Source organism: Haemorhous mexicanus, chromosome 1 (assembly GCF_027477595.1).
Source record: "Haemorhous mexicanus isolate bHaeMex1 chromosome 1, bHaeMex1.pri, whole genome shotgun sequence".
In the NCBI taxonomy this organism is placed as follows: Eukaryota; Metazoa; Chordata; class Aves; order Passeriformes; family Fringillidae; genus Haemorhous; species Haemorhous mexicanus.
In genome coordinates this window covers 65,000,509-65,024,549 of record NC_082341.1, presented here as the reverse complement: position 1 = coordinate 65,024,549, position 24,041 = coordinate 65,000,509, and the positions used below count along the sequence as shown (strand labels likewise).

At 37.5% G+C, this 24,041-nt stretch overlaps 1 protein-coding gene across 3 annotated transcripts in view; it reads right to left on the bottom strand.

Moving 5' to 3' along the window:
• The window catches only part of KIF13A (kinesin family member 13A), a 104,499-nt gene that overhangs the window by 31,986 nt on the left and 48,472 nt on the right, over positions 1–24,041 (bottom strand). For all 3 annotated transcript variants that reach the window (XM_059851622.1, XM_059851604.1, XM_059851613.1), the window contains exons 5-16: positions 18,587–18,679; positions 17,519–17,699; positions 16,422–16,509; positions 15,011–15,145; positions 14,385–14,497; positions 9,326–9,437; positions 8,708–8,920; positions 7,025–7,135; positions 5,667–5,801; positions 4,388–4,518; positions 2,542–2,628; positions 2,268–2,434 (exon numbers count right to left, since the gene is read on the bottom strand). In XM_059851622.1, the coding sequence (XP_059707605.1) occupies positions 2,268–2,434; positions 2,542–2,628; positions 4,388–4,518; positions 5,667–5,801; positions 7,025–7,135; positions 8,708–8,920; positions 9,326–9,437; positions 14,385–14,497; positions 15,011–15,145; positions 16,422–16,509; positions 17,519–17,699; positions 18,587–18,679 (1,566 nt within the window). The remainder of the gene's footprint in view (positions 1–2,267; positions 2,435–2,541; positions 2,629–4,387; positions 4,519–5,666; positions 5,802–7,024; positions 7,136–8,707; positions 8,921–9,325; positions 9,438–14,384; positions 14,498–15,010; positions 15,146–16,421; positions 16,510–17,518; positions 17,700–18,586; positions 18,680–24,041) is intronic.

Genomic DNA, 24,041 nt, shown 5'->3' with positions numbered 1-24,041 from the left:
GGATGTTTTCTTTACAGCAGTTTTCAAAGTTACACATTTTCCTCAGAGGTTCTCTGGAGCCGGATGGAGTCTGTGACACTGTTGTACCAGTTCCATGCCATAGAAACAAATGTGTTTGCACCCTGGAGAAGCCAGGATATTTATTTAAAGAGGATTATAATTCTCAAACAAATCCAGGGGGAGGGAGGAATCCAAAAACCAAAACAAAGGAAAACCAAACCCTCTTGCTTTTGGGCAGTATCTATACAAAATTATAAAATAATTATCTAATCAAATATTTAAAATACCCTCTTAGGACTTCTCCAGAAAATATGTGTAATAGAATTAACAGTCTTCAGTCATCTAGTTATTTCTTCCTCCATACCAATATTTATTTTTCATTTTAAGGAAGAATAAATGGTACTGTAAAAAAGCTGCTTCACTTCTTACACAACAAACTAGAAGCCCATCAGAAAAGAGGTACTTTAGCATTGAGAAAGTGCTGCTAGGTTCTGTTTATCTAACTTCAAATCAAAAGAGCAGGCTATGATCCTCACAGTCACTTGTTTTGTCAGCATTCTATTATCACTAACTACTCCAATTTAGTTAAGCAACACCTATGTGGGAGTGAGCAGAAGCAGTAGAAATTGAGATATGACCCTTCTGAAAGAGTGTGACATGTATGACTGCAAACACTTGCTCTGCAGTAGGGAAGAAAGAGCTTTAAGGAATGGCAAGGTCTGAAACTGTTCTTGACCAAGACACAGAAAGCAACAATCAAAACAAAGATTGGCCTGGACCACAATCAGAAAAGCTTACTGAACTAAAATGTAAAGACACTTGGAATGTTGTGAAGAATTGTTTCAATCAGCTGGATAACAACACATGAAAACCAAAAAATGTGACCCCTTGTTCAAAGAACACTGACTCATTATAGACTGATACACTTCAGTCAAATCTCCAGTTAGTAACAAGCAGATCAAGCATCAATTAATGCTTTCAGACTTTTCCAGCAGCCTCATGCACAAGCCAACTGAGTTCAAAACCTTTGTCCCAGTTTTGGCACAAATACGAGATGGTTTGAGGCCTTAAAACGGGCAACAGAATCTTCACAAGGGATGACAATGCTGAAGACCACCAGGATGGCAGATTCATCTGAAATTCATCTCCTGGTATGAGTGAATCATAATGAGAATATTTCTGTTATCAAACAGTAATTTCATATCAATTTAAGCGACCTGATCCTGTAACTCACACAAGCAACCTCATTAAAAATTAAACTGTAAAAAACCTTCAAAGTATTGCGGCTTCAAACATATGAAACCATCATGCTCATTACTCAATGGCAAAACAGACAAAGTGAAACAATAAGAGGAGACAAAATAAAAAGTAAATGCTGTATTTCAACATGCAAACCACAGCAAACAATGGAAATACTGTGAAGAGATGAAGAAAGGAGAACAGAAAGCAATGAACCACAATCTACTGTGTCTTCTTGATCAGGGACCAAATCCCAAGATATTTGCCTCTCTGATTTTGTGTATTTAAAACACCTGCACAAAGCATTCCGTAGTTTACCAAGTTTTTTAGCATTTCTTTATACTCTATTGTATCACATGAACTACAACCTGCCTTCTGGAAATCCTGAAAAAGCCACATTGTTTTATATACACCTTACCATTATTTTATCTACAGTATATCTTATAGTGTTCTTCCAAAAAAGCACCACAATTTGTTTTAACAAAGACTAAATAAATATTAAGAGTGATCAAGAGCTGACAAACAAGCTGGCATTTGCCTACTGCTTTGTTATCATTTCAATGGTTTTTTTTATAAGGTTAAAATGGTGTCAGTAACATTTGATATAAAAAAGGAGGATGAAACTAACTGAGTCATATATATGGTACACCTCTTTTTTCTACAGTAACTCACAAAAACAAGAACTTGGTAAACTTGGATGATAATTTGACAGGCATATGGTTACAACTCAGCTGCTCTATAAATGAGAGTAGAGGTACAGATAAAATATTGTCAGAGCACAAACCAACTACTATCCCATGTATGTATTTATACCTAGATGCACACATTTTTTTTACATATATATACAGTTATATATGTTTCATATATATATATATTTCCACACACATTGTTTCTGTAAAATATCTTATGCTGAAAACCCTCCAAAGGCCCCTGGAACATGTGTATTGCTTGTTTTACCCAGAAATTGAATTGCAGGCTGAATTTGATAGACAATCCAAGAGAACATTTTTATCTGGCAGTTGCCTTACCATTACTATTCAGTGTCTTCATAATAACTTCCATTTGTGCAAACTCATAGTTGTAGTCTGGTTCTGAAGAAGCTTCACTAGCTGCATCCAGATCATGCTCTCCTAAGGAAGTTTCTTTCTCAAGGTCTTTCAGCCAATCTCGACGTTTCCTCTTTGGTAAATTTATTCTGAGTAAAAATGGAAATTCAGTTTATTAAAAAAAAAAATCTAGAATAATGAAAGGAAAAAAATAGGCTGAATGTAAAATGGGTGGAATATAAACATCAATTATTACCTAAAAAAGTGGTTGTTTCCCCATAATATTCTATCTCCATGCCATAACTGAGTGGCAGAACATACCAGTGCACCATTTACACAGGATCTGAAAGAAAAAAATACAACTCCAGTGAAATCCTGAAAATAAAAGATTGAAGAGTTGCTGTTTCTCCCACCTACAGACAGTCACTTGTATCATATGGCAACAAACCAGCTAGGTTCTTATGAAAAGATCAATAGGAAAGTTACTGGTCTGATTTCCATTGTCAGAATTAGCACCTTTCCCCTCTGCCTTTGGCTAGTACAACTCTTCAGTAAACATACAGACAGGGTTGATTTTGGTTGCAAAGTTTTCTTTAAATGCCTGTTTCTCAAACTGGGTCACTGCCTGTTTCTTATAAACTTATAAAGTCCAAACATAAATGTATGTAAATCCTACTGATAGAGCTCTCCGAGATACAACTTAGTCAACACTGAGTTGTAAAACATGTTGTTAACAGATTCAGCATTCCCGTGTAAGAAAAGATTCTTAGATCCAAGTTTTATTCTTTCAACAAATGGAGTCTCTATTATTAACAAGGGTCTATTTTTGTGAACATCTGGTATACTAGTGTATTTCTTTGTATGTAAGTTTCAATCACAAAATGGGAAAAATGGAGCTCTTGAACTTTTGCATGTGTGAGTCACAAAGCAGAGCATTTTATTTGAAAGGGGAAAAAACTTCAGTAAAATGAAACAGGCTTTTCAGATGCAGCACTCTCATTTCAGCAGTCTGAAAGTCATGTAAGTCAACACAAACACATAAGAACTTCATTTTAAATCAGATCTTTTTTAACTTTTTTCAATGAAATTCGGGTAGCTAAATTTCTGTTGATACTCATATCTTAAGAACAGTTATTCAAACATTGCAGATCAGCCATGAGTAAAACAAAATATGTTTTTCTTCACTGACATGTGCCCTTCTTCCTGCCAGTCATAATGACTGATTTCCAGTACAGTAACTCTATCACCATAAGCCTGAATCCCATCTGTTTGAAATTTTGTACTGTAGGCTGCAGAAGAAAAATACAAATGCATTTCACTAAAGGAAGAATGAAAGAAATCAGATTTCTAATGTGTCTTTTAAACTTCAGTTTCTCATCCTGATACTAATCTGTACATTATTTAGATACTCAAATTTCAGACAAGCACATGACTATTAACTAGGACAAAAGTACTGCTTTATCACATGGTAGTGGAGATCAAGTGACAAAGATATTTACAATTCCACCCAAGGAGCCACAGTGCCCCTGGAATGAAAAATTACTAAAATACAGAAGTGGAAACAAAAGGGGATGCATTACTTTACACTGCACATTAACTAGACAAAACAGTAATTAAGGATTTAGAAAAGAATTCAGACTTTTAAAGCACCTCTTCCTCACAAAATATTGAACTTTACAACAGGAACTACTCACGAGGCACCATTTATTCTCTGCCATCAAGACACAAGCTACTATCCCATCACACAGGCCAGGACAGCCAGCAGCATCTCAGAGATCTCATTACTACCCAAGATATAGACAGGCAATGGTCCCTCTCTCCTACCAAGTACCTTCTCTAGATGGCTTATTCCAAGCCAAACCACTGACAGCCTGTTGCCCTGCACAGTGTGGGGGGGTGAGTGTTCACATGTGCAGGGAAATCTTAGTTTTAATTGCTGAATTTCCCTCTAAGTATCTGTTTAAGTCAACTATATTGAAAATATTCATTGATCAGAACATAAGATACTTCTGTCTGTGTAAAATAAAAATACATGAAAGTCACTATCTGTCAAAGAAAAGCAAATTTCCATTTCAATGGAAAGTGCTGCTGATTTTCCTTACCTTGCATTTTCCTTTGGAGTGAGTGTAACTTCTCCATCTAAAGCAATATTAATCTCACAGTGTTCTGGTTGGATTCCTATACCAAAGAGCTGTATATCCTGAGAGGTATCTGCACCAACTCTTGTGTGATCCTAGAAAACAAGCTGTTACTACAAGAAAAGCAAACTACTACTGTTGACATAACTAAGAAAATATTAGCTGAAGTGCTGAGACTGCACAGTTTGTGTGTCTGTCGAGTGGAAATGGTGCCACAGCAAATCTGAAGACTGCAACAGTCACACACAAACTGTTGTTCTGCCCTGAACTTCATCTTTATACAGTTTTAGCTAAAGCAAAATGAAGCAGTTGACACACAAATTCTGATTAAACAGCATTCTCATACTATGCCTGCATGCATACATTAAAGACAAAAACCAGAAGAAAACCAGTCATGTCATATAGGCATAATTAAGAGAACAGCATGGATAGTAAAACAAGGTGCAGAGTTCTCTGCTTTTCAGAAAACAGCAATACAGCAACTCAACTGAACACACTAAGCTCTACATAATTCCAAGTCATATTCTGCTGAAACACTTTATTTTGTTAGTGTTTGAGAGGCTGTGTTTTATTTGCTACTGTTCAAGTACACAAGCCCTCCTTCAGCTACTAAAGCGGAAGAGTAGCTATAAAAACAGACAAAATACTCTTTCATATATTATTGACAAGCAGCTCACATTTCCCTACAAACTTTCTAGGTTTGTATTTGACACTTCACTCTGGCATGGGAAATGCAAAACAGAATGGTATGAAAGCTAAAGACACTGGGAAAATACATTTCTGTAAATTTTTAACAGTGCTTTTTTAACCCCCCCTCTCATAAGCTTTCCTGTCACTGAAGACTACGCTATTCTTACTGATTACTACTGAACATAATCTCTATTATTAACTCTTCATATATTTAAAGCAAATCCCAGCTCTCTAACAAAAGCGAGCATCTACCATGAAGCTTCTGCCTGAAGTTCAGAAGACCACTGGCCAGGCACATCCTGCCTGGAAAAGCTAGACTTGATCTCAACAATGGCCCACACTGAGCATTTCTCCTACTTTAGGCAATCAGGAGATCAATTAGGAAAACAGTGAAACTGAACTGCAAAGGGAGAACAAAAGCCTAAACAGCAGGAGGAGGCCTATCCTATTTTGCTGCAGCAAAAAAGTCTACATCCCCTCTGAATATATTAGAGCTAGATATTCAAAGCATGTGTCCTTTCATTCTGTGTAAATATCCTGTTCACATCCTTACCTTTAAATAGTAAACCAAAAGCTCATTGAGTGCAGGGTCTGCATTCAGGTTCACCAGATAACACTTGTCATCCCCAACCTTGATACCTGAAGACTCAAGGGAGATGCCCATGCTCTCCAGCTGTCTTTGCCTCTCCTGCAAGCACAAAAATAGGTTTATCTTGCCTGCTGCAATATGCAGGGAGGAGCACAGAGCAACTAAAGCTGAAGATGCACATGCTGAGTATGCATTCTGTATATCACCATCAGACACTGGTCAGGTACCATAAGGTCAACAGAATTTATTTTTATACACAAAACATAAAAAGTTAGATGTAATCCTCAAACACCTGCCTCCCCAAAGTGGAGCTTAATTAAGCAGTCCTATTAAATTTATTAGACTTACTTACACAGCTCTATTGAGTTTATTAAATCTATATATAAGCAACACAATGTGGCCTTGAGTCTTTATGTTAGTAAAAAATGAAACTCAGTTTCAATTACTTCAAAAATAATCAAAGTCATAGATGATTTAGAAAATATCATGGCACAGTTTGGGCTTATTCATTTGCAGTTTTATTATTAATTCAGCTAAAGCACTTACTTGATCATGTGAGTCTTTGTTTTTTTGGGGTTTTTTTCGCTACAGTTTGGGTGTTGGGGATTTTTGTTTGGCTGGTTAGGTTTGGGTCCCCTTGCCCCGTTTTTTTTCTTTTTTAAAAATTTATTTAAACAGTGGTTGCACCAAAGCATGCTTCTGGAACATTAGGAGTAGAAAGAGAAGCCAATATCACTTATTCTTCAAGCTACGGATGAAGGAAATGATGTACACTACAATCCAGGAGGTTTTTTTTTTTCATGTACAAAACTAATAAGAAGCAAACATTAATGACTACATGTACACATTTTCCTTTTCTGGTTAGAAATCACTAAAAACAAAAGCAGCAAATACCACCCACAATTCTGATCCTTCTGTAATTCTTCATTTCCTCAATCACTTCAAGGGAAATATGTCCACGGTCCCACTTGGTCTTACAAATAAATGAGCTGCCCAAACATATTTTGATGTTTTATTTTAAAATCAAATACTGGCTCTTAGCAATGCTATCATGACACCACTAGATTTATGCTAATAAAATCTAGACCTTAAAAAACCTTAAAAAAACCAACAAACAAAAAACCAACAAACAAACATTTGTTGGTTAAAAACCAACAAATAAACAAACCCACCCCAAAACCACAAACAAGGGGAAAAGACAAAAATTCAAAGACATTTCAAATAGGTGGTGGGAAAACAGCATAGTCCACTAAAGCTCCTGAAATTCAGCTGACTAGTACTATATGAGTATCAGGCTTTCCTCTTAAAAATTTCTGAAGTACCTGTGCAATTTCTTCTGTTTTCCTTAGCTTTTCTTCCCAGGTGACTGTCAGCTCTTTTATTAGTTTTTCTGATTCTTCCAATTTTTCCTTCAGTTCTGGTGCTTTCATGGCCTAAAAGGTAGAAATTAGCAAAAATCCTCAGCTACTCTTACCACTGAGACATCTGCTAGCACAAGGAACCTGAACACAGCAACATAATATCAAATACAACAAGCATAGATTTTTACTATGTTCCCAGGTTTTTCAAGGTAGAAGTTGAAGAAATAGGAAACTTGCAAAGCAGGAGGACAGAAACCACCTTTACTGGATCCAGATCAGAAATAGCTGAAGATTGACACAGCTCCAGAGTTAATGGAAGGAACAAAAATCTCTGGGCCTGGCCACTCAAATTTCACTGTCTGTACAAAAATATGTGAGCATAAAAAATTTTAATTCCTAGCTGTCTCAAGTGCAAGTGCAACGTCTTTCTTCCAACAGTAGTTTCAAACACAAATTCCTCTTGACATTTAGCCTTCCATTCTATCCTGGTTTTCTAAGTGTTCTTAGCATTAAAGCTTTCAGACTGACCCTGTTGATTACCTTCAAAGGAAGGCATGTTCTGGAGCCAATACAGGCTTCTCATTTCACAACAGGAAACAAAAGCAAAGGGCTTGAATATGTCCAGTGCCAAGTAACAATTGAACAGGCCGGCCTATAACCCTATATAACTGTTTTTAACAGGAAGTAAAAGAGAAAACACTTAGAATAATTAGTAAGACTTTGGACACCTTCCTACTGATTGTGTTCAGCTGTAGCCTGCCAACATGCTACAATAATATTTTCCGAATTAAAATAAGGGCTTAGAACAGGTTTTTATTTATGAAAAAAGTGAATGGCTCCTTTTCTTTAAAGAAGATTTTCCCATTTCATTCTATGAGGAAGTGTTCACATGAATAACACTATTCCTTAAATAATGATGAAATTTAAACACCACACAAATTTATCCTCAAGCACAGTTCTGTTCCTTTTCCATCAGTGTTTTGTGTCCTTCCTGAAAAGTTAAAAAATATTTTCAAATCTATTAAGAATCTAATTTGTTCAGATATCCTGGATACCAAATAAACTATCCTACCTGGCTACTTTGTTCTTCAAGTAGAAGTATAAATCTAAGATAAGCATCAATCACACAGTGTCAACTATTAAGGCAGTGAAGCAAATTGTTGATGGTTTTCAGTGTTCCATTTCTGACAATTTTTAATAGATTTTCACAAATGTCAGAGAAATGCCCCCTGAATTTTGTTGTCCAATAACGGATTTATGACTTTTCACACGTTTCCATCTGATGTTACATATAGTCCACCAATGCAAAATAAATAATAATTCTGCTAATAAGTGAGTCTACACAACGAAGATGTAATCTAGTCCTTATCTGTGCTGCACTAATTATTGCTTGGCTTTAAGCTCCTCAAGAACTGAAAAGGGTCACCATCAGTACAATGTTGTCCTCATTTAAAAGTTTTTAAAGATAAGCATACATTATGCTGGCTTCAGGAAAAAAGGTGAATTATTTTGTTAAAAAAGGAAAGAAAAAAGAATGGGTGCAAGACTCTTCCTTTCCACGTTTTGTAAGAAAGCTAGTCTTCCACACAGAATGTGACAGTTCCTTGAGAAACTCATTTTACATTGTACTATGTATAAGGTTACCTCAGCTTGTGAGAGCTGTTCTTTCAGTTTTTCAACTTCTTCACGTAATTCTCTGATGACCCTAGCATTTGGATCTTCATTCACCACAGCATGATTAACTATCCTTTTGGCTCTGTCTGCATATCTCAGAGTGGAGAGAGTTTCTTCATAGTTGTCTGCTGCTGGACTAATTGTGGCTATCATGGCAGTTTGGCTGTTTCCTCCCAAGTTGTCCTGTAGTGCAGCCACAGAAAGTTCAAAAGTTAAAAATTGTTCTGAGACTAGACAGTGTCTTCACAAAGAAACTTTACATACTTAATAAAAGCACTGAAAGTACTATTTAGGCACTGAAATGTACTCTGGATATAAACTAATCTGTGTGTTCCATAAACATTTCTATCCACCTCTGCCACCTTTGATTCCATTACAACTGAAAATAGTCAAGTAGGATTTCACATTGAATTAACACATGATACACTTAGCTGTCCATATCACTTGGAATAACATAACTATGAGAGCTCCTTCACTCATTTCTTTAAAAAAGATGAGAAGTTCATGTACTCAGAGGCATACTACAATGATCCTACAAATGAATAAGCTGACACCTTGTGAACATGGTGAACAGAAAATATAAATTACCTTGAGAAGCCAAGTGAGTACAGAGTCTCTGTAAGGCACAAACTTGTTTTTCCCCTTCCCTGCTGCCTGGTCAGCAAGTGATGATATAACCAAGCCCAGTGTTGAAAGTGATCTATAAATGCAAAACAGCAGAACAGCTTTAACACATATTCCAAATGCAGATTTAATAAAACACAGAAAATAGGGATTGCTTTGCAGAACTTCACATCCAATTTTAAAAATATCATAGAACAATTTAAGTTGGAAATGACCACAAGAGATCAGCTAGCTCACTGCCCTGCTCCAAACAAGGCAGTGTATTTCTGTGAAGTTACATATTTGGAGGGAAAAAACTGGTATCAACAGTGTTTCATCATAGGTGGTACTAAGATCATACTTCAGAAAGACTGAGACTATGTTGAAATATTTAGAATAGTTTGAAAAGTCTAAAACAGACTGCTTCAGTATATGAAAAATCCCTGCCCTTGATTAGACATCTACCTTTTCTCAGAGGATAAAAATCTCTGATTTGGACACAGACTCATGACAGTGTTACAAGTCAGCGTTGGCAGCACAGCAAGAACCCCTGTGCTGGGAACAGTGTTTGAGAACACTGATTCAAATGCCAACTAAAATGAAACAATTCTCCAGCACTAAGAAGGCAGCCTCAGAACAAATCCAGCTCTGGCCCAGGAGTACTCATCTGCCTTGTGAGGCAGTGACCAGCCACAGAAGGCTGCTGATCAGAAGAGGCAGATTAGGAGGTGCCTTGACAAATGGGTTGGGATATAATTGAGGTAGAGCCTCAGCAGCTTCTTCTGGGGACACAGACCAAACAATCTCCCACTTACAAAGGTGCTGCACAAGTGTCAAAGAGAAAAGCCCCCAAATTGCTTAGCAGACAGCTGAATCCCAAACAACACTCTAGAAACGTGAAGAAAATAACCAACTCATGCATTTTGGTACATGTACAGCTTCTACCAACTTTGCAGCAATCCATGCAAAGCATATGTGCACTATCTTATGCAATTCTTATACAACCTTGTGTAAATTTTAAGTGACATCAGAGCTCTTGGGGTGAGTATGTTTAAGATAATGAGCTTGCTGAGGAGCCTGAGAACATTAAACAGATGCCTAAAGGGTTTTAAAGGAGACATCGCTGAAGCCCAAGAGAATTCTGGGTCTGTCACACTCCTGCTCAAATATCCAGCTACTCTCTATAAGTACCAAGGAAAAAGCTTCAGCAGCATTGCAATTAGATAGTCAAATAAATCTTCAATTGTACTGTTCCACTCCACCCTCTTGTGTTTTCTTTTCAAAGAAGTAATACTATTTTGGTTTATAGGCAGTGTTTGCACATATTTATAACAGAGCCTCAGTGCTGCTTGAAACCGCCACTGGTTTAGAAATAGCATTTATAAAATGACAAAAATGTAGCAGAAGAGTATTTTAAGGAAAATATCCAAGGGTAAGTTAACAAGAACCATTACATGTGCCACAAAAGGTATCCCATATTGCATATAAAGGTAGGATAGACCTGGGAGCAAAATTAAAAGAAATTTAAGGAAAGGCTAGGTAGGTAATCTGAACTCCCAAAAGACCATTTTATTTTGTAAATTTGCCTGTAGGATAACTTTCTGATTCATCTCTGGAAAATTCATAGCAAAAATAGAAATTTTAGTTTTGTGGCCTAAAGAAAAGCCTAATAACCTCTGGATGTTTGTGAGAAGAGGATAGAAAAAACGAGAACTAATTCTTGCCTCCAGCCTCAGATCTCCACAGAGAGAGATGACAGCACGGTAAACACACAAGAGCAAACAGCAGGATGCTCCATGCTGCTCTATAGCAACCTCCTCCAGCACAACTGAAAAGCACCACCACACTCCCAATGGAGCATAAAACTAGAAAACTGCCCTAGACTACTTTCCTTCTTTAAATGAGGGGAAATATGAAAACCAAAGCTAAACCCTGAGTGGGGGTGGGGGGGGGGGGGAGAAATGGACAGTCAGAAGGGAAGTAGGAAGAACAGGGATTCAAAAAGACCTGTGATTGAAAACTATTTCCCAACTGGGCTGCAACACCAATTTGAGTTATGGGTACTGCATTTTAATGAACAGCAAATTATAAGGTTCAGTTTATTACCATGGGATTAAAAATGTGATAATATTACTGCTCCTTACAAATATAGATCTTATTTTAAGAGTAACATCTACAATAAAAACCAAATTGGAATCATGTAATTTGCTTGAGATTTCATAACACAGAGCTGTTTAAACGACTCTAAGGGAAGCAGCAAAAGGAATGGCTGCCCAACAAAATAATTACAGGACTCATCAGCTGCTTTGCTTTTTGCTGGATGATGCATCAGAGATCTGTCATTACTCTGATCCTATCTCACGGTACTTACATAATGAATCAACCAGAAGTCTTAAGCCCACAGCACACAGCAAACTGAGTCACTCCAGAAGAAGCAGAGTGGACTTGCTGCAAGAATTACAGGAAAGTGCCATTTCTGCACAGTGTCTTATCTCCCTGTCCCTGTTCCTCAGGCACCAGGCTGTCCTTGCTAGTGGGCAGTGGGAAGTTTGCACACTCACACTACAGGCCTGAGTCAGCAGCATTCAAAAGGAAGTTGCACTTCCCCATCACAGGGAAACAACTCTGTCCCTAAGTGACACCAATTCAAGCTACTTCGGGACAATTTAGAACCAAACACTTCAATGAGCAGAACCCACTTTTCTATTGGTTAACTGAATACTCTGAATACTAAAACCCTCCCTCAAATCAGCCTGGAGCCAGACCTGTCCCAACCCATTCCTTCCCCCCACCTACATCATCTTTTTGCATTCAAAAGTTAAAATGACAACAGCTATGATTTTACTAATCAGAGGTAAAACTGCAGACTGCTCACAGAAAGTATTTTTTTTTGTAGCCACTAATTGACAGATTGTTTACTCTCCTTACTCCTACTACTGTGTTCAAGAAGTTCTTTGATTACACCACAAAAGTTGTTAAGCACCTCCTTTTCTGCACTGGGTATGGGAACTAGCACATCCTGGGAAGGAACAAGCAAATCCAGCTTTCCTATGAGGTATGGCAAATCTCCCAAAAACCTCCTTTACTAACTCTGCACCAGCTCTGAGAAAAAAAAAAAAAAAAAAAGTCATCTCTATTACAGACGAGGGAGATGTTGACACAAAATGACACAACTCTCAGTTGCCTCAGTAAGTGGGAGAGCAGCCCCTCTCTGCAACATGCTGTCCCCAAGACGAGAAATAATGTATTCAACAGGAAAAGTTGTGGGACCAAGGCGGCATCTAGCCACAGCTCTAGCCAGTTTTCATCAGAAACAAACGGTACAGACACTGAGTAAACAGGCAAATTATTTCCACACTCTTCTTCAAGGCAATAAACCATAAAACTAGCAGCAAGTTTACTTGCCAGCAGCTCCATTTTTTATCTCATCAAACATAGCACATGTCACTGATAAATGTTACTGGGGTTTTTTATAAAAGAAATACAATAAGAAAAGGTGCTGACATAGTAAGGCATATGGTTTAAATATACTCTGTCGCTCCAGAAAAAAATATTACCTTTCCCTAATGAGTAAGTTGCATTGTACCCTAAAGAAGATTGCACACAATGTCCTCCAAAGAACTAGTCTGACTAAACATGTGCATCTATTTTTAGGCTTAAAAAAGTCAGACTTCATTAAAGTTCCAACAGCAAAACTCTAACAGAAGACACCAAGCACTAAGAATTCTCTTTCACCTATCAGTTCCAAAAGAGATTTCAAATAGAGAATGTTAAATAAATGGACTAAGCATTACAGATTTATATTGTATAAGAATTTAATTGAATGGAAAATGTAGAGCTGTCCAGTTTTCTTTTTAAAATACCTTTTACAGAAATTTTTGGTGCTTTTATCTGAAGTTTTGTATTGTCAGAGGTTTAGCATAGGCAAAACAACCCTCTCCTATTGCACTGATACCAAACAAGTTTAACATTGAATAAAGATCCTAAAAGGAAAAGAAAAAATTGAAGTCTTTCTGCATCCACAGTTATATTTGCAATTTATTAATTGCTATTGGGAGAAGTGGCATTCAAATTCCTTCCCAAAAATTCAAAAGAAACATTTAATTTCACCTTTGTTTATACAAAATACAAATACAATTTCTTGTAAAACCAATCTGAATTTAACTAGGAACCTGTGAGGTAAGGTTACAGTACCTGCCATTAGGCAAAGACAGCCACATCATTTTGTTTCATAAGAACTATGCCAATGTGGCTACCAATATGATGCATTAGACACAAAGCAGATTAGAAACTAAGCTAGAAAGAGAAAAAATGTCTAAGAGGTAAATTTGAATCATTGTAAGTATGTGTGCTGCTTAAACACACATAGTGCTGTCATTGTGAACACAAAATACAAAACATTTTGAAATAAAATTGAAAAAGCAGTAGCTTTTAATGTAACAGTTACACTCTTTTTTTTCCCCCAAAAAATTAGTATATTTAAGACAGCAATAATAGTGTGCTACATTCTTGCTTTTTGGACAGTAACACAGCAATTATGGCTAAAAAAAGTGCGTTGAAACTTGTCATTGCTTGAGCACAAATGCCCAAGGCAATGCTAAACCAACACAGCTTCATTCTGATGCGATTTTCTCAAACTCTGCATTATACCCTTACTTATTTTAATTCATGTTGGAACAAAGCCATTCAACTCTGCAACTTTGCACCCTTCCTTAAGCAGATGATGAGACAAACACATGAGCCTGGGGACAGGGTGTATAAATGAATCACAAAAGGTATATGCTTGATTAAAGAGCACTGCTGTCACTTTTCCCAGATAAAAGTCATATAGCCTTCATCTGAGTCAAGTATGAATCAAGTTCCCTATGCCAATGTCAGGAAACACACGCTGCTCAGCACAGAGCAGCTGAAACAGCCATATTGAAAAGCTTCTGATGAAGCTCATTTGAGCTGACTTGTGGCAAGCACACCAAGAGGAGGCCAAGGAACCAACAGTGATTCCTTTAAGATCAGGGCTCGCAGCCTGTGCACGCCAATGACTTACTTGTTTATGTTGCTGCCTTCCTTCAGGCGCTCTCCTGCAGCTCCTGTTTTGGACACCCTCTCACTCCCAGCCAAATCCACCAGGCTGACCTTGCTGACCTTCTCTCCAGAATTCTGCACAGATGGAACATGGGAGAACAACAGCTAAGAAACACTAGCATGAAGCACCAAAATGCTTGACACTGGCACCATGAAACACTGTTCTTCATAATAATGTGGGTTAAAGTATCACATTTGAGACATGAGAGAAGAAGGAATTGTCAAAGGTCTTACAGATCTTTGAAAGTTACCCATATATTTTCTAGTAAAGGCCTGAAGCACCAAGGAACCAGAACCAGACATGTGGTAACATCAATCACCTTATGGCAGAGTAGGCCATTAAAATACATTAACTCCAGCAACTGTTAAGACCTAAGAAAGTTTCATGGTGTCAACATAATCTTAAAAAGTGATCCAACTGTTTGTTTTATGTGGTGTGCTTCCTCACTCTTCCAGGGTTTTCTCATTCTTGATTACTGGACTCCATGGTATCAAAACTCAAAACACAGTTAAACAGATGATTTATGTGGAAGATAAATGAAGAAGAATCCACCTCAACTTCACAAATGAATCAACAGAAATACGTACACCAGAATGCAGGTCATAGAGTGTCTGAGTCACTATAATATTGAACACGGCATGAGAGCGGCTGCTTTCTTCATTCATGTTGGTTGCAGCAACTGTTCGTGATTTGTTTCCCTCTGACATCAGTGACTCAATATCCTAGAGCAAAGAGAGTAAAAAGGGATGCTAGGATAAAAGCAAAGTATCGTGCTTGCTAAACAAAATCCCCTTCTAAATGGAAGGGTGTGTGGGAGAGAGGAAGAAAGGAAGGTAGAAGTAATGAGAAAATTCTTTGCACATTTTGAGATGTATTGCTACAGAGGCAGAACAATAAATCCACAGAACAATGTTAAATCATATCTCTGTTTTAAGTGCTGCACTTAAAGCCCAGCAACTACAGTCAATTCACCTTTTCCTTATCCTCTGCTGAAATATGCTGGTGACATCCACATTACAAATCATATTATTTAATGCCAGGAATCAGGCCAGCACAGATTCACTTACACAAGTGAACAAAGGGAATCTCTTTACTGACCTGCACTAATGCTATCTTCACTTAATTGGCTCACAATATTACCTCGCTTCAACCTGCACCTTCCCACATGTGCAAGACAAAGATGACTATGCAGAGCCTGATCTATGTGCTTACTGAGACTTCCAAAACCATTTCAGAAGTCATCAGCCAAAACCTAAGCATGGACAACACATACTAGAATTTCCACAAAGGAGATATGCTTTCAAACTAAGCAATTCACCACAGAAGCTCCAAAAGCAGTTTTTATAACTGTATAATAAGCACAGATGCTGCAGAAAAATTTTAAAAACCCCAAAACATAAAAAGCAGGACATAACACTACACAAATAACTTTTTTTTCAAAAACACTTCCAAATCTGATTTCCAAATCAGTTTCCTCATAAAAATACTACACAATTAATAAAACTGCACTGCTTTAATTATTTCCATTGTGCCTACAGTGGTTCATTGGCTTCTACAACAATAATTTATTTGAATGTGTTTTGGTAAATCAGATGGGCATAGATGCTGTTGCGATTTAAGTTATGAATTACCTATATAAACAGAATGTAGTATTCAACAACAAAGTCAAATTCATGCTGAAAGACTAATATAATTATCTTAGAATCCTCATATTTCCTGTGTCAAGCAAATATTGTGTTCATGGGATATGTTATATGCAGTGAAACTGCAAATTAATGAGATACCACTACTATATTTGTAACTAAAATAAGGACAAATCCAGTGCTTCCACATGAAATAAATATTCCTGAAGAATTAGAGACGATCTTTGCAATGGCCAGAGACCATAATCACTCAAGAGCCAAAATATCTGGGTAGACATTGGTTTACCTCTTCTGAGACTCCTATTGCTCGTGTACATAGATGTTATTTATAAACTTGTCCCTGGTTTAGATTTACCTCAAAGTTTGTAACAGCCAGCTGAGACAGGCCATCGACATATGGACCCAACACCTTGTGCTCTCGGACCTTGAGGGACTGCCGACTCCTATGGAATAAAGCACACCTCATGCACAATCTACTAATCAGCATGGATAGCCAACAATTACCCCAATATGAAATAAGTACCTTTTACATAGCAGAAGTCAATTTATGTCTTTTTTCATTGGAAAAGGAAGAAGAAAGTATTCCAGAATTTGTAACTCAATAAAGAACCAAACCAATCTAACCAGTTTTGATCTATATACATAAATTATTTTTAATGCATCTTCCCACCCCAGTATTTGTGGCTGGAACAAAACCTGAAATGCCTTAATTGGCAGAAAGAATGCTGAGCAAAAAAAAAAAGGAGACTAAAAACCCGCCCCGCAGCAATTTGCTAAAGCTTCCATTTCTTCTCACATTTTCTGTACTTTATTGACACATACCGAGGAAGCCTGAAATCTATCTTGTTAACTAACTTGCACACAACACCTTCAACAATTATGTTCAAGAATTGAAATATAAACGACATATATCAATGCTCAGTTGAACAAATCCAGTCAAACTACTTCCTGTATACACATCTCCAAGCCAGAGTGCCTAACCACTATTTCTGTGTGGACAAAATAGAAGAAAGAATTCCTAAGTAAATTCTAAGGTGTCACTTTTCCATGTTCAAAATAGTTCAATATCTAAACCATAAGGACCAAGCTGTAAATAAGCTTCAAATTTCTCCTAGCTGATGAAAATTCCTACACAAATACTGCCGGGATCATATGGCAAAAATACCCCGGAATTTACTCATATGTGGTCTTGCTTTCTGGTGGTAAAGTACTTCGTACAGTATTTGCTTGCATCAGTAGGATGGTATCCTAATGTTTAAATTAATCACACCAGTGATTAATTTAACACACATGAATTTTCTCTTCTTTCTCGTTTGATATCTAATCCTCTTGAAAGAAGCCATATAAACATACATTCTGAAAAAACCTTCTCAGTGACTTTCAAAAGCAACTCCTATTTTTAGAGTTTAAAGAAAAATACAGAAGGCTGTGGGGGAAAGTGAAGCTACTCACCCTTTTGGGTCAAGCAGATCTCTGACTTTTTCATTGTAGATTTCCATATAGGACACTTCAACTTTAAAAGTATGAGATTCATTTTCTTCTACAGAGATTCTCTGAAATAAAGCACAACAGAGCCGTGGGATCAGACCCAGCTGCTCTGCATTGCCCATCATGGAAAAGGATTTTCCTGAACCTAAAAGAAAAAAAGGAGAAGAAAATGCTTTAGGATAAAATTTCTTAATTACTCCTTTGTTTAAGCACATTTTGATTCTCTTTTCGTTGCTCCAGGAGCGTGTATCAGAACAACATGACATGCTATTCCAGACAGCTTATTCTTTGGACAAGGTAGAGGTAAACAAAAAGAGAAATTGTCCTGAAGGTTTCTTTCAGTAGGGACATTCCTTGGGGCCCCTTGAAACACACTTAAACACTAGAAACTGAATGAGTCTCCAGTAGGAGACTACTCACTATGATAGTGGGGCCCTGGGAGAATGTTAAAATAGACTCTGAAACGTTAGGCTTTGTGTTGCACCTGCGTAAGCAGTATGATAAATGATATAATTGTTGGATGTGATGATTGTTTAGTAATTAAATATAATTATGGTATAATCATAAGAAGAATCATGAGAAACTATGTTAGAAATCTAAGGGGGGCTATGCTTGGCTGAAATCTATGTATACAATAGCACAATATAAGTTTAATAATTAACATGAAAGTTATATAATGGTAGAATATAAAAACATGTTCATCTCAAATGTATAGTCAGAGTCAGATTTGGGTTGAAAATACCCCTGATTCCCAGAGCTCTTAATAAAAGCACCAACATAATCATTTTCGTGATTACGTTTCTGAATGCTAAAAACTACTCTTTTCAGGCTTTGAAAGAGGCCCCAACAGGTAGCAACCAGGATCATACTGACAGCTGCTTTTAGGAATTCACTTATCAGTGCTTGTACTAGACATATACGAAATATCATATTTCAAAGCAAAACTTTTAAATGTTATCTACCTTAATATTTATGTTTTGTTGTTCTCACTTCCCATGTGCCTAAAGTGTTGTCCCCCTTTAGGGTACTCACCTGTCTGTCCATAGGCAAAAATACAAGCATTATATCCTTGAAAGGCCTTTTCCAGAATTCCTTCTCCAAGGCACTTGAACACCACTTCTTGACCTAGAAAATAATTGGGTTTATTTTAAATTGTATAACATGCTGAAATTGATCAAAAACAAGAATAAAAAAGGTTTGCACATTATTTTTTATGATTAAGAGCACTGATGGAAACACATTATTCATGTACAACTGAGTGATAAGATCAAAACTTTTGCTACCCATGTTTAAATATATTGTTGATTATCTTGTAAAGTGAGCAGTTTTTCAAAAGGTTTCAGAGGAGCTGAATGCTTAGAAAATAACACAGATGTCTAAGTTTTTTATTATTTCAGTGTAGTTTCTGCAATTAATATGCATTTTTTAATCACAGAGTCCTGCAACAAAAATAGTCAAAACAAAAAGAGTCCTGTAACAAAATTTCAACAAAACCCATTAGTGAAAAAGGACATGAGAGGCCCACAGGAACAAGTAGTTGTTCTCTTGGGAACTTGCCTCAAGTTTCACCATAAGCCATTATGATTCCCCCTGTAGCAAGGTGATGTTGGAACAAGATAAAAGCATTCCAATGGCATTCAGGAAGAAAATGTGTATTAGGAGGCTGTGAGACTTCAACAGAGCCATTTGAGGACATATTCTGCCAAATCCATAATTTGAAACATCAGCTGCAGAATTTGATAGTTTGAAAACTGTCTCCCTGAGCCAAGCAGATTTTAGACGCACTTCAATCTTTCAGATGTAGAAGATGAAAACAGTCATATTGTTTGTTTGGTTTTTTTAATAGGAAAGCCCAGAATTTGTACACCACAAAGAGGGTTAATATGTTGTCTGCTTTGGGTTCTGATCAGACAATTACACCAGCTGTGGGTACACCCAAAACAAGGAGAGCTGAGCTAAGGACAGTATTTGTTCACCTTCAGGTGTATGGCTTCAAACTTATAGTCACTGCCTGGTGACTTTCTGAATATCTGTGATCAGCTGCCTCTCTCATCTTGGTATGGGAGTTTCAGTTGGGAGAAATTATTTCTTACTGAAGATGCAGTAGTGACTTCTGTACTCTCAAAATGGCATATACTAGCATAACTCTCGCTACATAATTGCTTATGAGAACATCTACATTTCATAGCTCAGAGAATTCCTGTAGAACCACCTCTGGAATGACTGCAGAATGTTGAGAAGCATATAAATAGGACAAGAAAGTACATCACTTTCATTTTCCTTTCATTATAACCTAATTTCTCCTATAAAGAAAAAATGAGTGTAGCAATGCACTATGAAATGGTCTTTGTGTCTCTTTCTAGCTGAATTTCTAAAATTCCAAAGTGTCATTGGACTTGCATTAACACAGTTCAGAAATGCTGAATATAGGAACTAAAATCAGAGGAAAATCCACTGTATTCTGGAGTGACTCCATTTCCTTCACCATGCACATTCAGTGCTAGTTGACTCCTTCAGCTAGGGGTCATTTTATAATATCTACGCTGCAAGAGCACTGTTCAACAGCCTGTTCAACAGAGAATGTTGAACTACTGATGAATGAAATATATCAGCAGAAGATTTTAATAAGAATGTAGAATAAACAAAAATTTATTTTCTAACCAGCTTCTGAGGGAGCCACTAATTATCTTGCTGAGCAAGAACAGAATATCAAGCAAAGACTGAAGCTGAATATAAATATTAAAAGAAAATCGAGTATATATACATTACACAGTGATTGTGAGTAGAAGGCAAAACCATTTGTCAGAAGGGGAAAAAACTTTTATCACCCACTTCTGACAAGCAATAAAATAGTAACCTCCTCCATGTTTCCTAAGGGAAAAAAAAAGCAGATACCCAAAGTGTTTTAAAACTGTGCATGGTCACAATGACCATAGGATGACCTACGGATTCCTGTACTGATAAACATCAGGGAAGGAATCCACTTGAAATCTCACCGGCAGAGCTGGGTTTATTCTCAGGAAATACTTAATTTTCAAACTGTCATCACTAACAGAAAATCAATGAGACACTGATATATAAATCTAAAATGGTATTTTTATTACATATTTGAAGAGTTCAGCAATACCAGCACAAATGGGTCATTAAAAAGTGTTGTTTATAGTAACCAGTCAAATGATCATGGGATAAAATAAGATTTGGTCTTAAGTGCACTCACAGAAAAGAGCACAAAATGCTGAACTTCAAATATGGATATTTTATTAACTTGCAAATGCAGGGCACTGAGAGTAGCAGTATATCATCTATGATATTTTGCTAATTTTTATTAAGAATCCACACTCCTTTCCCCTTGAATTTTATTAGTGGATCTGCAAACTGCTTACAAATGTAAGCATACATGTATCATACAAAAGTATGTCCATATGCATTTACAGTCAAAAGAAATAATATAGATCCAGTGTCAACACTGCTGCATTTCTGTTTTGCTAAGTAAGTCAATACTGTCTGCAATTCATACTTTTTCTTATTTACATGACTTTTCTTCCACAGATGCCTAGCATTTAAAGAGGCAAGCAGGGGTTTTAACTTATGACCTAATTTTCAGCAAACGGGAGGGAAAAAAAAAAAAAAAAAAAAGATTACCCAACAGGAGGATTTCCCCTACACTAACCCTTCCAGTCTTTAAGAAGGGAATTCCCAATCTTCCAGTTGGCTAAGACAATTTAGCATCTTAGAAGCAACTAAAGGCCATAGACATCCATCCCCTCTCCCAGCTTTTGCTGAGAGCAGGGGCAAGCTGGGGACAGTATGCCCAAGGCTGCCAGGGAGACCAGGGTAAGCTAATGAGCTGCCAACTCTCACATACCAGGAACTCCCCTCTGCCCATCCTTTCGAGGAAAGGGAAGCAAAGTCCAGTGAACTTTTCCTGCAGACCAGGAACTGCTTCAATGTTAAGCCAAAACTACAACTAGACAAGACACTTATGTCTGCTCAAAATTCACAAGTCTCTGTCTCTCGTGAGGGCAGACGGGTAGAGTTCTTTAAGCCAAGTGCCTGGTTTGCTTCCTTTTAAAAAGGAAAGTGCTGCAGTCAGCATACATATTTCCTATAAAATTACAGTTTAGCTCCAAGTCAGGTGTATGGCCTTTCAGGAGCCTGCAGAAACACAGAGCTGAGATTTCAGGCCAAACATGATGGAGGTTAGGGAGTTTATGAAAAACAATGGGCAAGTCAATACAGTGTGGGGTCCTAGGAATGGACCTGCCTAAGTGCTGCAGTAGTTATTTATGCCATCTCTTGAATCCTTCCCAAACGGAAGGGTTTCTTTTCTTCCTTTTAAAAATGCACTTCATTGCAGACTTCAATAGGCTCTTACTGTTGTCCAGGCTTGTAAAAAGAATCCTTTGTTCTCGTCTATGAGAATTTCTCAATATCCTCCTCTTCACCAAAATGCTGAGCAGTTATTTGTCTCTGTGAGCTTTCCAAGGCAAGCAGGTGTGTCCTTTATCCACAAACTGACTCCTGCCCCGTTCAAGTCATGAAAAAATGGCAATAAGCTATTTTGCTCACTCTCAAAACACCTCTACTGCAGCCTATAGACTAAGCTCATCCCTCTTCCAGATCAAGGCAAACTCATTCTGTCCTACAAACAAATTCCCTTCCTCCTCAAAGACTACTTCACTGACTTCTTTTTCACCCCTTCCCAATGTGAGATCCATATTTTCACCAAACACCTAACTATGGCTTTCATAAAAAAATAATCGGAAAAAAATGTGCAGGAGCTAGCATGTGATGATCAGCACAAACCATTCTTTGCTTGGAATGACAAAGATACAAACTGTTCAGAAATGCACTGCATCAATATCCGGTGCAAAAAACAACCAAAGTCAAATAAAAAAAAAAACCCACACTGAAAGAGCATAGGCTTAGATGAGATATATGGAAAAACTTCTTTACTGTGAGGGTGACGAGGCACTGCCACAGGTGGCCCAGAGAAGCTGTGGAGGTCCCATTCCCATCCCTGGAAGTGTTCCAGGACAGGTTGGATGGGGGCTCCCTCTAACACAATATATCAAGTTGCTGAAGAGCCCCCTTATCTTGGGGAGCAGAGATCAGAGCACCAGTTCCACAAAGGCTTGTAAAGAATTTACTTCTCTTCTGTACTCCAGACTCCCTGCTGTCTGAGAGCCAGTCCTGCAAGGACAGCTGCAAAGATGCCCTCTACAAGTTCTTCGTCACCTGAAGGTAACCTTCACTATTTCTGTTGGTGATATCACTGGATCATTTAGAATTTAAGACTGCAGTTTCCATTTCAACAGGAAAAAAAATTGCTAAAAAAGCAATTCTGCTGCCAACAGCAACAATACCCATGTTTTCAAGTGCTGGAAAGATAAGGTAGGTACTTCCTAAACATGAGTACAGAAAGAAAATTAGTACAAAAAAAATAAGCCTTATGTTCAGCCAAATGAGTTGAAGATCTCTCATAAGAGAAAGGTGACTTATACCATTTTAGGGTCAGCACTACGCCCCAGAGCCTGGGAATTGTTTTCAATTACTCATGCAATTAAGTTTATCCAAACAGCAATCTTGCTCTTGAGTGAACAATATTACTAAGTGCTGATAGTAGCATAGATTGATCAATAAAGGGAGAAATAAAGTCAGTCTGATCATGTGTAATAGTTTTAAAGATCCTGTAACAAATGTGCATTGCCAGGAGTGAACAAACATTTGGTTTTTGGGCATTAGAAAAAAAAAACAGCAAAGAAGAGTTATTCATGTATGTTGTCTGTGGTGCAGAACACCATTCTGAGTGTTCTCATGACCCACCTGTCAATCAGCTAAATCTTTAATACAGTATGATATACACAACTATATATTCACTCAACATAAAACAAGATGAGCACATTCAGATTTGCCCAGAGAGCAATGACTGATAGGGTGGCCTAGTACTTGTTAAACCTTTCACTGTATCATCTTCCACTGTACCATCTTCCACTGTGTTTCTGTGATACAGGTAAAAGCGTTTTCAATGAACTAAATTTGTTGCACATGCCTTTTCTATGAATTTTACTTCAGCCTAAAGCTCATAAACAACTTATATTTTTAAGCAGCCTGGACTTAGCTTTAAGCTTTATATGTTTGCTTTTAATTGTGCAACACATCCCTGCTCCTGGCAATGACATTAAATTCACACATCCACAGAGAGCTACTTTGGGCAGGGAGAGTTGAAAGCACCTAGCTTCCACATCAGCATTCCTTCTGTAGTCCAGCATCCAAGAGCTACCTGTTTAGCTCCAGAAGTCAAGTGGTCAGATGGCTTGCTTGGAATCTAAGATTGCACCAAAGACTGTTACAGCATTAAAAGTCTCTGGATGTAAGACAAGATGGTTATTTGCAAGGGGCCTAGAACAATGGAGGTTTGTTCCATGAGGCAAAGAAGTTATCAGAAATCCCAACCAAATCCAATCAAATCCAGTTACCTTTTTTT